This window comes from Thermobia domestica, chromosome 2 (assembly GCF_964235325.1).
Source record: "Thermobia domestica chromosome 2, izTheDome1.hap1.1, whole genome shotgun sequence".
Classification (NCBI taxonomy): Eukaryota; Metazoa; Arthropoda; class Insecta; order Zygentoma; family Lepismatidae; genus Thermobia; species Thermobia domestica.
In genome coordinates, this window is record NC_137455.1 from 275,914,215 (window position 1) to 275,927,302 (window position 13,088).

Genomic DNA, 13,088 nt, shown 5'->3' on the forward strand with positions numbered 1-13,088 from the left:
GTTAGAAAAAGTACAAGCACATCTCAGTCCACAGGTTGTTCCTTAAAAATAACAGCAATTGAAGGCAATGTAACTGAAGTTGTATGAAGCAGCAGTATGATGTTTTTAATCTCCATATACATATCTTGTAGTGTGAGAGACCCAATTTGTATTCCCGGTGGGAGCTCGTGTGGTTCGGATCCCATGTTAAGTAGTGGTCTACGTCTCATATAACCTCGCTACTGAGGACGCTAAAATCAAATCAAGATGTCTTGTAGTTTGAGCAGTGAAATACCAATTATCCACTGTTATGAATGGTCTAAAATCCTCTTATCATGAACCATTGATGTTAAAGTTCAAGGTAGATTGAAAACTTTGAACTTCATATTATGATTTGTTTCTAATTCAGCTAAGCACATAAAATCAAAATAACTGACAGGCCCTTTTCATTTTAAATCCTACAAGGATGACCGTCTGCTAGTGGAACTCGTATGAAAAAATATATATGTTAAAGATGTGCATTTCGATAATGCCATAATAAAGTATTATTGGTCTTGGGTGATTTGCAACAGTGTGGTAGTCTCTTGAAAATTCGCCAGCTTGAGTTGTGGTATTAATGATTGTCTTCATAAAAGCGCACTGTAAGCGTCGTGTGCTGTTTCAGTAAAATTGTAATGACTTGGTTATCGTCGGCTCGGGTTGAGTCACTTTCAATTCGAACATTCTCTGAGATTTTCGAGATACATTGATTCATAACTCAGAAGTAGTTGTATTTTAAATTACCCCTTTGGCTGGTAACCCCTTACACCAATCCTGTTTCCTGGTGCGTGGGATCCCTGGTTCGATCCAGCTCGCGCCACATGGACTTAGTGGTAGACAAACACAGTGTGCGTGGGTTTTCTCTCGGTTCTTCCATTTCACTTTTACCAATCCTGTTCCTTGTCAATATATACACTAAGAAGAGAGATAATTTCCGAAGATACCTGACAGGCCGAGACTTTAGAATCGTAATCCTGTAAATTAATTCAATTCAACACACATCATTTAGAATTGATCCTGCCGCTTTCTGAAGATCTGTATGAAACGTATAGTAAGACGGTAATACATTTTCACGATCAAAGAAAACGTTGCAAATAATGTAGGAAGAAAACAATATGTTATTCGGTAGTGTAGCGCTCATATCTAATGCCAAGGATCATGATTCGATCTCAGGTCATTTAAATCTGTTGGACAGCGTCGTGTCTGGGATTTCTGGAGATTCTTGTGCTCTTTTCTCTCTGTAAATACTGTTGTCATTCACTGTTATTTACACCTATCTCTGTTAGTCTCTAAGATGTAACCGCAGAACGGATAAATGAAGATTTCATTTATTCCACAGAATTGTTAATGTCATTTGGAACCGTGTCGGGAATTTATAATGAAAGCAAATCCGACACCATTTTGTAAGCAATTTGTTTAGAAGTTCTCTAATTTTATAGGGAATGCTTGATAAATTTTCAAACTTAGAACGGAAATGCGTCTTATACATAAACAGTATGGTGTCAAATCAGTTCACCACTGCATTGATTCTAGACTATAATCTCCGAATTAGATACAGCCAACTTACATCATCAGTTATATGTTAAATGATTATAGGTGCGTTACGTGAAACATTATCCGGAATGGTTGAGATAATGCCATTCCTTTCAGTTAGAGAAGCTTGAACATAATCTTCGTAGTTTTATCTAACCATTATCAATTTGTTGATTTTTTAATAACACGCTTCATTATACTGTTTGAATTTTACTTTTTTAGTTGAACTTGCGATGAGGTAATCTGAAACATTAAGTAATAAAACCCGAAATCGATGGTGATCAGTTACAGCGAGTGTGTGTTATTTGTGAACAATATTAAGGAACAACTCTCGTGACCGTGACTTGAAAGTGTCTTCGTAAGGCTACGTTAACTAGTAAACCTTATTAAATCTTAAGTCTTCACTTCGTGTACCACTTATAACTTGGAGACCAAAATAATTTTTCATAGTGGTAATAAACATTAATGACAAATTTAAGCACAAAGACATTTTTGATCAAGATATCTTTGAGAAATAGTAGTACAAAATCTGAAGTGACTTAATATTGAAGCTAACATTGCAACATGCGTTGGGTGTTGTAGAACTTAAGAAGTTGAACAAAAATTCTGAAATAAGTAATAAACGTTCCCAATCTCGTACCTTTGGTGGTGGGCTGTGGATACTTCCTTTGTAGAGAAGGTTAACGTCAGTGTAAAGGGTTTCTTCTCTTTGTATCCAGCAAGAAACAAGAGAGCTTAAAAAAGTTTCTCGGGGCATAGTGTTAATTTAAATAGTCTTAAGAATACAGAATTAAAGTGAATTGTGTCTGGTTACCAAGGTGGTTCTGATATTGTTTTATCTTAGTGCAGATGGATTTCTTAATCTTTCAAGAATGCATTTTAAACATTGTGAGAATATTTCTGGCCGACATAACTTTTAAGTGCAACAGAATGACAATGAAATCTGCCATAAACTAAGAATCTGTACATACAGACAAGAATGTTAATACTTGTTCAGTCGTAACTTCCGAAATGTAAGAAGTGTGAATCAACAAGAGAAAAAGAGTGAAAGAAAAGAAGGCGGCATTGAAGTATTGATAAGGGAAGAAGTTGAGAGAACAAAAAGATTTTTTAATCACTAGGATGAGATTCGTTTTCATATACTAGAGGAAATAGAAATAATAAATAAACATACATTTGTAAAACGGTAGTGAAAAGATGCGTATCTACATTGATTATCAAAATGTTTCTATAATAAATTGACGAGGAAAATTAAGTCATCGCCCTGGCACATCATCTTTGAAATCATGCTAAATTTCCTAGTGCAATACTTTCATCAACTGACCATTATATTCATAACAGTGCTTTTCTAGTCGAAACACGTTCACCCGATAAATCGTCTTAATCTTAAATTGACGTATCCCCTGTACCATTTGTGGAAGTTTTTCAGTCAACATTCTTTGAAAATTTCTGTGCTGATGCCCAGTTCGTCAACAACTTATCGGACAGTTGAACGACGATTTTTATGAATATCACGAATTGTGTAAATCTTAGTCGTCTCTTGATGTAGAAGATCGTTCAGGTCTGGTATCTTAGTCGATGGGCGTTTTTGTCATCTTTAAAATGTTTAATTTATTGTATGCTTGTGAAAGCCATTCGGTACGTTGCGCACATTTTTGGTATTTCTGTATTAGCTATGAAAAAGTACCACTGTCAGATTGGTTTGTATATATGAAAATTGCCCTTAAAATTTCACGAAAAGTAGGCACTAAAACGAATTCTCTAGGCTTTCACATAAGAAGTTGAGCACGCAATTTCCAGCTTCAATTAACTCTTACGGGGACTTATAGTTTCAGTTTGTGTGTATGTGGTACTGCAACTACTACTATTACTATTTCCTTTTTCGGTAACTACTGGCAGGATCTAAATCAAGTTAAGTGGAAAGTAGCCCATCATCTAAAGCATAGAGATCGCCATATTCGGTGGCCGAGCTCGACCAGGGAATACTCAACTCCGCAACATTAGCTCTGTTCCGCGAGGGAGCTTCTGGATTTCACCGTGTGTGCCGCTTGTTCGTGGTAAGAAATATGTCTTATGTTTATGAACATTGTAATGCATAAGTATAATATGTCCTTGTTTTCTGAGGATTCGTGGGTTCGATTCCCAGTGATGGTCGCATTGTTCAGAAACTATTTGAATTAAGGAGCGACGAGCTGGAAATAACAGCAATGGCATCCACGGTCACTTAGTAGAGAATGCTATCCAATATACAAGAATTTCAGTGGGCTATAGCGGCAGAGTGGTGAGTTTAGATTTAAAACATATTTACACTTAAATTTCGCACAATATCTTTTGTTGATTTAGTCCTACTTTTTTGCTTCTTTCTTTTCTTCAAAGTACGGCCTAATTCAAGCCGAATATTCAGGTTTCGTGTATGTGTGAAGGAGGGTCGGGAAGAATCCGAATACCTAGTATCGTCGCATTGCATAACTACACTTAAATAATAATAATTCAAAAGTGATGTGCAACCATTGTAATTCTCAACTTTTAATTAAGAAGACTGATGTTTAGAATCATACATTATTATCGTTTTTCTAATTTCTACTTCACAGAGAGAAACCGATAATGGTAGAGGAGAGTCCGGAATTAAAGAGGAAGACTGTGTCCTTTGCCGATGGTATACGACCAGGTGAAGGTACATCCCCATCGGGCGGCGAAGAGATGTCTTCGCCACCGCCACCTCCTCGGAAGCTACCCAAGGAGAAGCGTTATAAAACTAAAACAAAGAAGAAGAAGAAGGTAAGATCATCCAATTCAAATTCCATAAAAGTTTTCTTTTGTATTTTGCTTGTAATATCGACGCAATCTCCTTCAGCGGAACCTGAGAAGAGGGCGAAAGCAGGGAGACATGGGAAGCTAACAGACAGGGCTTACATATTGACTACAAACCTAAAACAAGGTTCTGTATGAAGTCTTATTCTGCGCTTCTTGGTTAGAGAATTTTCAGTGGCCACTCATTTACGCAACAATACAATAAAGAAAGTAGCCTCATATGTATAGGTTAGGTTATTTTTGAGTAAATTTTACATTCTGCTCAACTTACGAAGGTTCCAGGGCTTAGCTGGCAAATTTCTTCTATAAGGAAATTTGGGATTGGTATTTATGAAAATGATACCTGTTACTCCCGACAGAAACATTATAGTGTTACATAAGCACCGGTATCTAAAAAGCTGTTCAATCGGAACAAACCGAGGTACTAATCATATGTGTGTGAACTACAGTGGGAGCTGGAACCGCTTTAGCAAAGGTCAAGAAAACCAGCGGTCTTGGTTTGAAACTATTACACGTTCAGCCTACTGTTTTTATTTTCTTCTTTTCACTTATTCTGAAACTAAACCGGAGATAACCATATATTGCTAATGCTATGTAATGAACTCATTTGTAAGGTCAAACTGGTATCAAATACAGGATAGTTCTTTTGATAAGTAATTAACTTTCTAATCTACTTCAGGATTCTTTTGTTCTAACTATACATAGAGGAGGGACATTCAAATCAAACCGGGACTTTCAATTTACAGGTATATAAAGGGAATCTATACACAGTAGAAATGGCGCACATGGCACAGGGAAGTCCAGACACCATTAATCACGACGTCAGAAAACATTGAGTGCGTGGTGGAGTTTCTTGTGAACGAACGAGTAATATCAGCGAATATCTACAGAAGGCTGTAAGCACAGCACGGCGCTGAGACGCTCAGCCGGTGTAAAACATTGGAATGATGACAAGGAAGGCCAAGATTTGGTGGATCGCATCATTACGTCCTGAGTACGAAATCACGCAGGCTGTCCTAAGCACGGTTCACGCGTACTGATAGTATTTCCATGTCAAAGCCTTCCATGGGGGGTGAGGGGGGTAGTTGGATCCTCTGTTAAACTACAGGTCCAAGTCTCGCATAGCCTCGATGCTTAATAATGCACTAAATAAAATATCAGCCGATTCTATTGTTTGTTAGGTTCATTTACACTTCAAATTGTGTGCGCACTCAATTTAGTTGTCTATGGAGAAGGGGTAACTTCTTTTCTTACTGGAAAACAAGTGAAATTTCGTTTTTCCGTTCCTCTTTTCCTCAGGCGATACAAAGTATTCTGAATGTCTAATCCACTTATAATAGAATACTTAAAAAAAAAAGGAAGGGGGGGGGGGGTAAAGTCACAAGAGTAGAAGGAAATTGCATGATAAATGACATTGGTGATTCTACTAGAAAATTAGTCAATGGACCAACTTAACTCATCCCGTTCTTCTAGTGTTAATTGGTAATTTGTTTTTCAATTTTGTATCATTTTAATTTGTTTTTTATTAATCATCAGTTTTGTATTAAAATAGTAACTTTTTATAATAATCTATTAATTTTATCAACACCCTTAGTTTTATCTATTAAATCATACATTGTTCACAAATGAAGACAATTCAGACATTGCATAACAGTTAAAAGTGTCGTTTTTAATTTTAATTTAAGTATATTAATTTTGAAACTAATTTTAAGTTTAACCATTACTTTGTTCTTTACTTAATTATTTTTTCATAATCTTTAATTTTAATACGTTATTTTTTTTTTTTTTCATTATTTTTTCCAACTATGCTTGCTTTATATACTTTAACACCGCTTTAGATGAAACATTTAATAAATCTTGCCAATGTCCTCATTTCATTTTTAGCTTTGCCATACACAAAAAATTGGCTTCTAACACAGATACAAATTTAATATTTCGTAACAAATTGATGCAATTGAAATATTACTAACGTATGTGCACTCATGCCTAAAATGATTGTCGTATATCTATAACTGTCTTCTTGTAAGAATATAATTTGATGATTTTGCAGGATACTTTTAATACTGATACTATGTGTATAATCGGGAAATGTATATTTGTGGTAAATTTCAAATGAAAAGAATTATAAATACGAAAATTAGAATGAGTAAAACAGAATTTTGCTAAATGGACAAGAAAGTTTTATTTTCGTTTTATTGTTCTTATTTACTTCTCTTTTGACATGAAATTTTCCACATACTTGTCTTTGCCGATTATACACATACTAACATTATTAGAAATACCGGGCGAATTCGTTACCAAATTGTATTCCTAGAACAACATATTTATAGACATGCGATAATAATTTTGGACATGAGTGTACATTTAAAGAGAGAGAGAGAAATAGGAAACTAGAATACGTGTTTGGGCAAATAGTATCTGTCTGCGATGCGAAGTCCTCAACCGCACGCTGCACACTTTGTCATCAGGGAAGTTATTGAGTCAAGAAGTGATCGAGATGTCGAAAGAGGTGGTTAGTCGGATGAAGAAATGATAGGAGAATACTGCGGATGAAGTTTCATACTGCAGCTCTGTGAAAATTCTTCGCCGTCCTTTGAGTACCTGTGAGTGCATTTTCATGCAACCTAAAGACATCACGTCTGTTGACCATTGCTGGATGCCTGCGAACAAATTTCAGTGTATTGCATTCCAACATTGTAACTTTCGCTTCAACGGAGAATGACATGATAGATCACCTCACCATAGACCATTATCTCAGGAAAACAGCTTCTGTGGTTGGAGGGGTGGAAACCTCCCTGGATATAAATCACGGTTCAGTTTCTCTCCTGACATATGCAATTGTTGTAGCAAATCCATTTTTATCAACAGTGACAATCTGACGTAGGACACCTTTCTGGTTATTCCGTACACTCAGAGAACTGCGCACCTCGGATGCCGATCCTATGTGGCTGTTGTCAACTCATGTGGCGCCCATAAGTCCGACTTTCTCATCTTATCGCTTGCGCATAGTCATCGAACAATGACAGTATGCCTGATTTGTCTGGAATTACAGAAGAACAGCGTTCTGAGATCCTCTTCCATGGTGCTTCTGAGCACCTTATCTGAATATGTTGGTCGGAAATAATAGAAATAAGAAGAGAGAAGGAAATACAGTGTGCTACGACGGGCAAACTTGTTTATACACTGAAACATCAGTCACATGCATAACCACCTCCTCTTCTTGGCTAGACTCAATTGAATACTTGTAAATAACTTTAAAAGATACAACAAGTCGGCTTGGAGGAAGAAACTGGAATAACGAAGTGTTCATTTCCATTTGCTTTTTGTGTTAGTCGCTTCGCTTTCCTATAGTAGTTTCTACAATTAAACAAGTTCCTTTAAACCTACAGTACTTCTAATTGTAGATTTGATTTGAGCTGGCTATCTTGATTGCTTTTGAAATTGGTATTGTTTTGTTTGATGCAAAATTAACTCCTAGGCGCACACGTATTTGACTAACGTTAGAATTCGTGCGGAGTAAGTTTTGCCTATTAATTACTGTGTGTTGAAACATACATTTTTAACGTTACTAAAATATTCATTATTTTTGAATATAGGCATTCTCCTGTTCCTATAAACATAATTCTTTCTATATTGATTTAGAAATAGTATACTAAGTATGCAGGAGTTTGATTTTTTTAAAGCATTCCACGATTATGCTCGACACTAAGGAAGCTGATGAAGGTGATAACGAAATGATGTAATGAAGAAAGTGAGAGGAAACGGAATAATTCACGCATACGATGTTTGTTCACCACAAAACCCACTTCGCAGTGGCTGGGATCAAGCAAGGAATCCCACGCATCATAGGTAAGCACTCTACCACTGTGCCACCACGGCCTTTTGAATACTTTGCATCAGCACATTGTGACATACAATGGTAAGGCCTATTAATATAGTTCTGTAAGTGATGGATTGATAAATATCGAGCAATCACCAAATTCTTCGTCTATGGTTGTATTTTCAGATATAAGTAGATTGCTAGTTTTTTAAAATAATAATAATAATAATACAAAACTTTAAAATTTATCTCCGGCATGCGTCATTTATCCACTTTTTCTCTTAGTTATAGTTACATTGTCCTCAAATCTACAATTTATATACCTGTACCTGTAGCCATACATCATTCCAAATACCCTTGGTTTTCCAAATATTTCATAACATCACAAATATACAATACTAGCGTATACCTAACATGTTACCACGGACAGTATTTGTAATCTCTTCCTCTTCTTGCGTTTCATTCCTGTGTGTCTGATATCAAATGCAAGCAAATAACACAAACACGCCAAAATGTATTTAAACCCCCATCCTCGCAGAATATAATTTCCAAAACTTTGCCTATTTCTAGCGTAGGATGCAAGAAGAACGTTTATACCAACTTTCAAAGTTCTGCGTCTGATCGTTTCGAAACTGGTAAAGCGCCGACAAACAAACAAAAATACTATTTAAGCCCCTCTCACCCTTCGGATACGCAATCCACAAAACCACGCCATATTTTCAATTTAGGGTGCGAAGAGAACATTGTATAGAATTTCAAGGTTCTAGTGTAGTAGTTTCGGAGATCTGGTGAACGCCAAAAGAAACTGTTTAAGCCCTCATCCGCATTAAAATATGCAATTCCCGAAACCTTCCTCTATTTGGAACGTAGGATACAAGAACATCTGTACAAAGTTTCAAGTTGTGCATCTATTCGTTTCAGAGATCTGGCGAGCGCCGAAAGGAACTTTTTAAGTTCTGTATCCTCCCGTAGGATATACAATCCCAAAACCTCGCCTTATTTGCTGTCCACGTGCAAGGAGAAAACTTGTACAAAATTTCAGGGTTACCACCGACCCGGAAATGTTGGAAAAGTCAAGGACTTTAAGTAGGCCTATTAGGAAGGAGATGTTTTATTAAATAATTTAGTTTGTTTTGCAAAACTTCTCTCTATATATATACACACACTACTACATGTACATTCATGCTCATTTAATTTTGCGCGTATATTGTAGTTAACGACTCCACATTTATTAGGTTTTTCTTCCACTTTTGGCTAAAGTTGAGTGATTAGTAAGCGGAGATACTATAAAGCATTCCTTGTGTGAAAGTGTTCTTTAAAACTATCAAGAAACAAAGTTGAGTTCGGTTGAGTGACTCCTTGGAATCGCACTTTCGAGAGATTCCCGTAATAGCGTAAGGAAATTCAGAATTTCCACGAAAGGAGATGGAGAAGAGAGTAAAATGTTCAATCGTATTGGTTTAAACCTAGTGTCTAAAATATCTACCAAACATATATTTGGTTCTGTGTACGCATTTCGTACGCAGATATAGAAATAAACAGAAAAATTTTTCTTTTGAGACTCGAAGGACACTACTGCTAGAAAATTTGAATGTATAGTAAAAACCTCGTCCAACAAATTCCCCGTTTGTGAATTACAAACTCGCACAGTATTGGATCCAGTCTCATTCTGTATTTCCTTTCCTTTCTCCCCCCTCCATTTCTTACTAGGGAAGATCGCGGGGCGTTACTCTAACTTCATATCGACACTATGTTCGTTTTTACATATGAAATAATTACGCAAACGGAGAAATCCTCGATCGCAAGCATGTTTGTATTACGAGCGTTAAAAATTCAAAATTGAACAGATTTTGCAAAGTTTGAAGTAACCATTTCTTGAGATGGATGTTGCATTTTTGGTATTGGGAGTTTCGTTGGGTGCTCAGCACAATGATAAGGTAAAACATGTGCAGTTTGCAAGATAAGAGCACTTATTGTGGAAGGGGTGAAGGGTAATAGCGCCTTACAACTTGCAAATTGCCTCCTGTTTGACACACCGGGTCGATAAGCTAATAAAATGTACTTGCCACCTCTATTCGACTGTATTGTCATTCAAATGTCACTTTCCTGGATGGCCCAAAAGTTTTTTAATGACAGGGAAATTATTAAAAAAAACACTTAAATGTCAGGGAAACAAAATAGTCGTTCTCGATAATAGACACTTTAAAGTAATATGGTTATTTCAGATTTAGAGATCATATACAACAATATAGAATAACATGTTATAGGTGCATTAAGTTACTCAAAGTGTTAGATTCTTAACTTTGAAATCCGTTGAGCTACGGCATCTTGAATTCCTTAATGTAGACACTGTGTAGCATCTCTGACCTTTTGAACTGACAGTGAGATACGTCTTTGTAAACCGACTTCATAAAAATGATGATCTCAATTCGATCCGTTTGTGTATATACAGTGTGTTTTGTGTATCTTCAATCATAAGTCTTCGACACAACTCTACCTGATTTTAATGTTTTTGTTTGTTTGTTTTAAATAGTATTTTTTTCCGGTTCCGGTTTAATTTCATGAGCATCTAACCATAATCTTCCGAATTAGAGCATAAAATTTCTCAATGGCTAACAATGTTCATACATTATTCTTTGTATGGTGACGCATAATTATTAATTCAGCGTACAGCAGTTGTCCCATGTAGGTTAAAGCAGGGAGATAATAAATGCATATTAATCATAAAATAATTAGTGCAATTGAGGTAATAGGAGGAAATCAGGAAGTCCCGAGAAAAGTCACGAACACATTCCCGAATCGAGTCAAGGACGCTTAGCATCAGAAGTAAGCTCTGTATCACTGGCCCACCATGTACTTCATATGTACATTTCATGAATTGGTTCATAATACGTAATTGTTTCCTTGTGCGAGACTAAAAAATTAAAAAAAAGAAAAGAAAAGAAAATGGTTGAGCATTGGCCGTAGGTTTGCAAAGCTCCAAGTTCGATCCTTGGATGGATCTGAATGTAGTTATAAACGGCATAACTGTGTCAACTGATCTACAATATATCAACATTTATTTGGTTGGTGTGTGATCCATGTACCATATTTGTAACAAAAAATAGTGCTATTAATAAGACACATACATTAGAGATTGTATTAGTGTCATTTTTTATATTGTTATAACATACTGGATGATGTTAGTGAACGAGTACCTTTGTTACATGCAACATTCGCCCGCTGGATGACATTGCGGACTCATAGACTGACGCAAAACGCCAGTTCGGCTGACCTGGACCATAAATTAGAAGTTTGATCACAACTACAAGTTTGGCTAGGGAAAGAAGGATGATTTATTTTTTTAAAATAAATACATTTCACAGGTTTAGGTGCGTGAAACACGAGCCTTCGAAAGGATAGCATAAGCATGTACCAGAACTACACTATTCTAAAACACATAGTAGTGTGAAATACTGATATTAAATGGCTACAACAACATTCATTCAACATTAACAATTTTCATTCAGTTTCTTGGGTTATGGATAATACTTTTTTCCGGTGCGTATTCTTTTTTAAAAATATGTTTTTAAAGATTATGCCTATCGCAATATGCCTAAGAAAATTCCATGTGCCTCTTTGTGGCCAAACAACTAAAGTGTATGATCGCGGATCTGATTGTATCTAATGTATTTTGATCCAGCGTTAAAGCATGGACATCACGTCGGCGAAAAGAGATATGCCAAATGAACTGAACGAAACTAATAAGTCAAACTAAAAATATAATGTTACCAAGGTATCCAAGATACGTTATTAATATTGAGTTGGTGCAACTAAAATGGCCTTTCAAAGGGTGAAGAAAATGAAAATCTAATTACAGGTTAATCATCAGTCTAAGGCTAGAGCGACATAATTTAGACATAATTCAACTAACCATTGGACTCCCTGACAAACGAAGTATCTAGTCTACGGTTGAATGAAGTCGTTCACCGCACGTTGTACTGGCCGGACACCAGGAAAGTTCTTACCCTGCCAAGAAGTAATCTAGATACCAGAAGAGGTAGTTGGTTGGATTAAGAGGTTTTTTAAATAGCAGAAAAGGTATATGAAATGAGATGAAGAACATGGAATCCAAACCACCTTAGCTCCTGCTGGGAACCGAACACAGGTCTCCCGTACCAGAAGAAGAGGTGGCAATCGGTGAGATTTCAAGAGAATAGGGTAAGTGAGGAAGGATTTCATACTGCAGATCGTTTATAGTCTACACCGTCCTTTTAGGATGTGTACTGAAGTGCCTATATAGGCGTGCATCGAAGAAAACATTAAAACATCGTATGTGTTGAGTGAATGTTGTGGATAGATTTGCAATGCATTTGACGGAGTTCAACATTACAACGATGGTTTTACCTCGACAGAGAAAGGTATGATGCCACCATAGATGAGAATAGTAGCAAGGAAACCTTCTGCAGATGGAGAAAAGATTTTGGAAATCATTATGAGTGTTCATCACGATCCAAAACAGTTTATACTGTAATTGCCATAGCAAATCCGTCTTTAACCAAAAGTGATATTGCGGTGCAGGAAATTTTTTCGAAGTTATTCCGCACACTTAGCGAATTACACACATCCAGATAGCAGTGGTCCTTCAGTTGGCTGGTGTCAGGTCATGTCGCAACTTTTGAGTTTACCTTTTAAACCTTGCCGATTGCACAGATCCGCCGTACGACAGTCATATGATGTATGGCTAATTCTTCTGTAATAGCCTGAATACATTTCCGAGGGGCAGTTCCCACAGTGTTCTTGAGGAGGTAATGAGAACGTGCTGTTCGTCGTTAATCGTGGGTCTCAATTTTTAATTTGTTAACCGGCACGCAATTTTATACACTAACGGCCTATGGTACGTTTATTCACCACTCTTTGTCCAAAT

At 36.5% G+C, this 13,088-nt stretch overlaps 1 protein-coding gene across 2 annotated transcripts in view; it reads left to right on the forward strand.

Moving 5' to 3' along the window:
- Positions 1-13,088, forward strand: part of LOC145678505 (uncharacterized) — a 393,685-nt gene that overhangs the window by 337,354 nt on the left and 43,243 nt on the right. Inside the window, exon 14 of one of the 2 annotated variants that reach the window (XR_014130402.1) lies at positions 4,143-4,298. Coding sequence is in view for 1 of the 2 variants with exons in the window: in XM_081748725.1 (XP_081604851.1) it covers positions 4,143-4,329 (187 nt within the window). In the remaining variant the exon portion in view is untranslated. Of the gene's footprint in view, positions 1-4,142; positions 4,330-13,088 lie in introns of those variants that run through there. The other variant, XM_081748725.1, reaches the window with a different exon arrangement.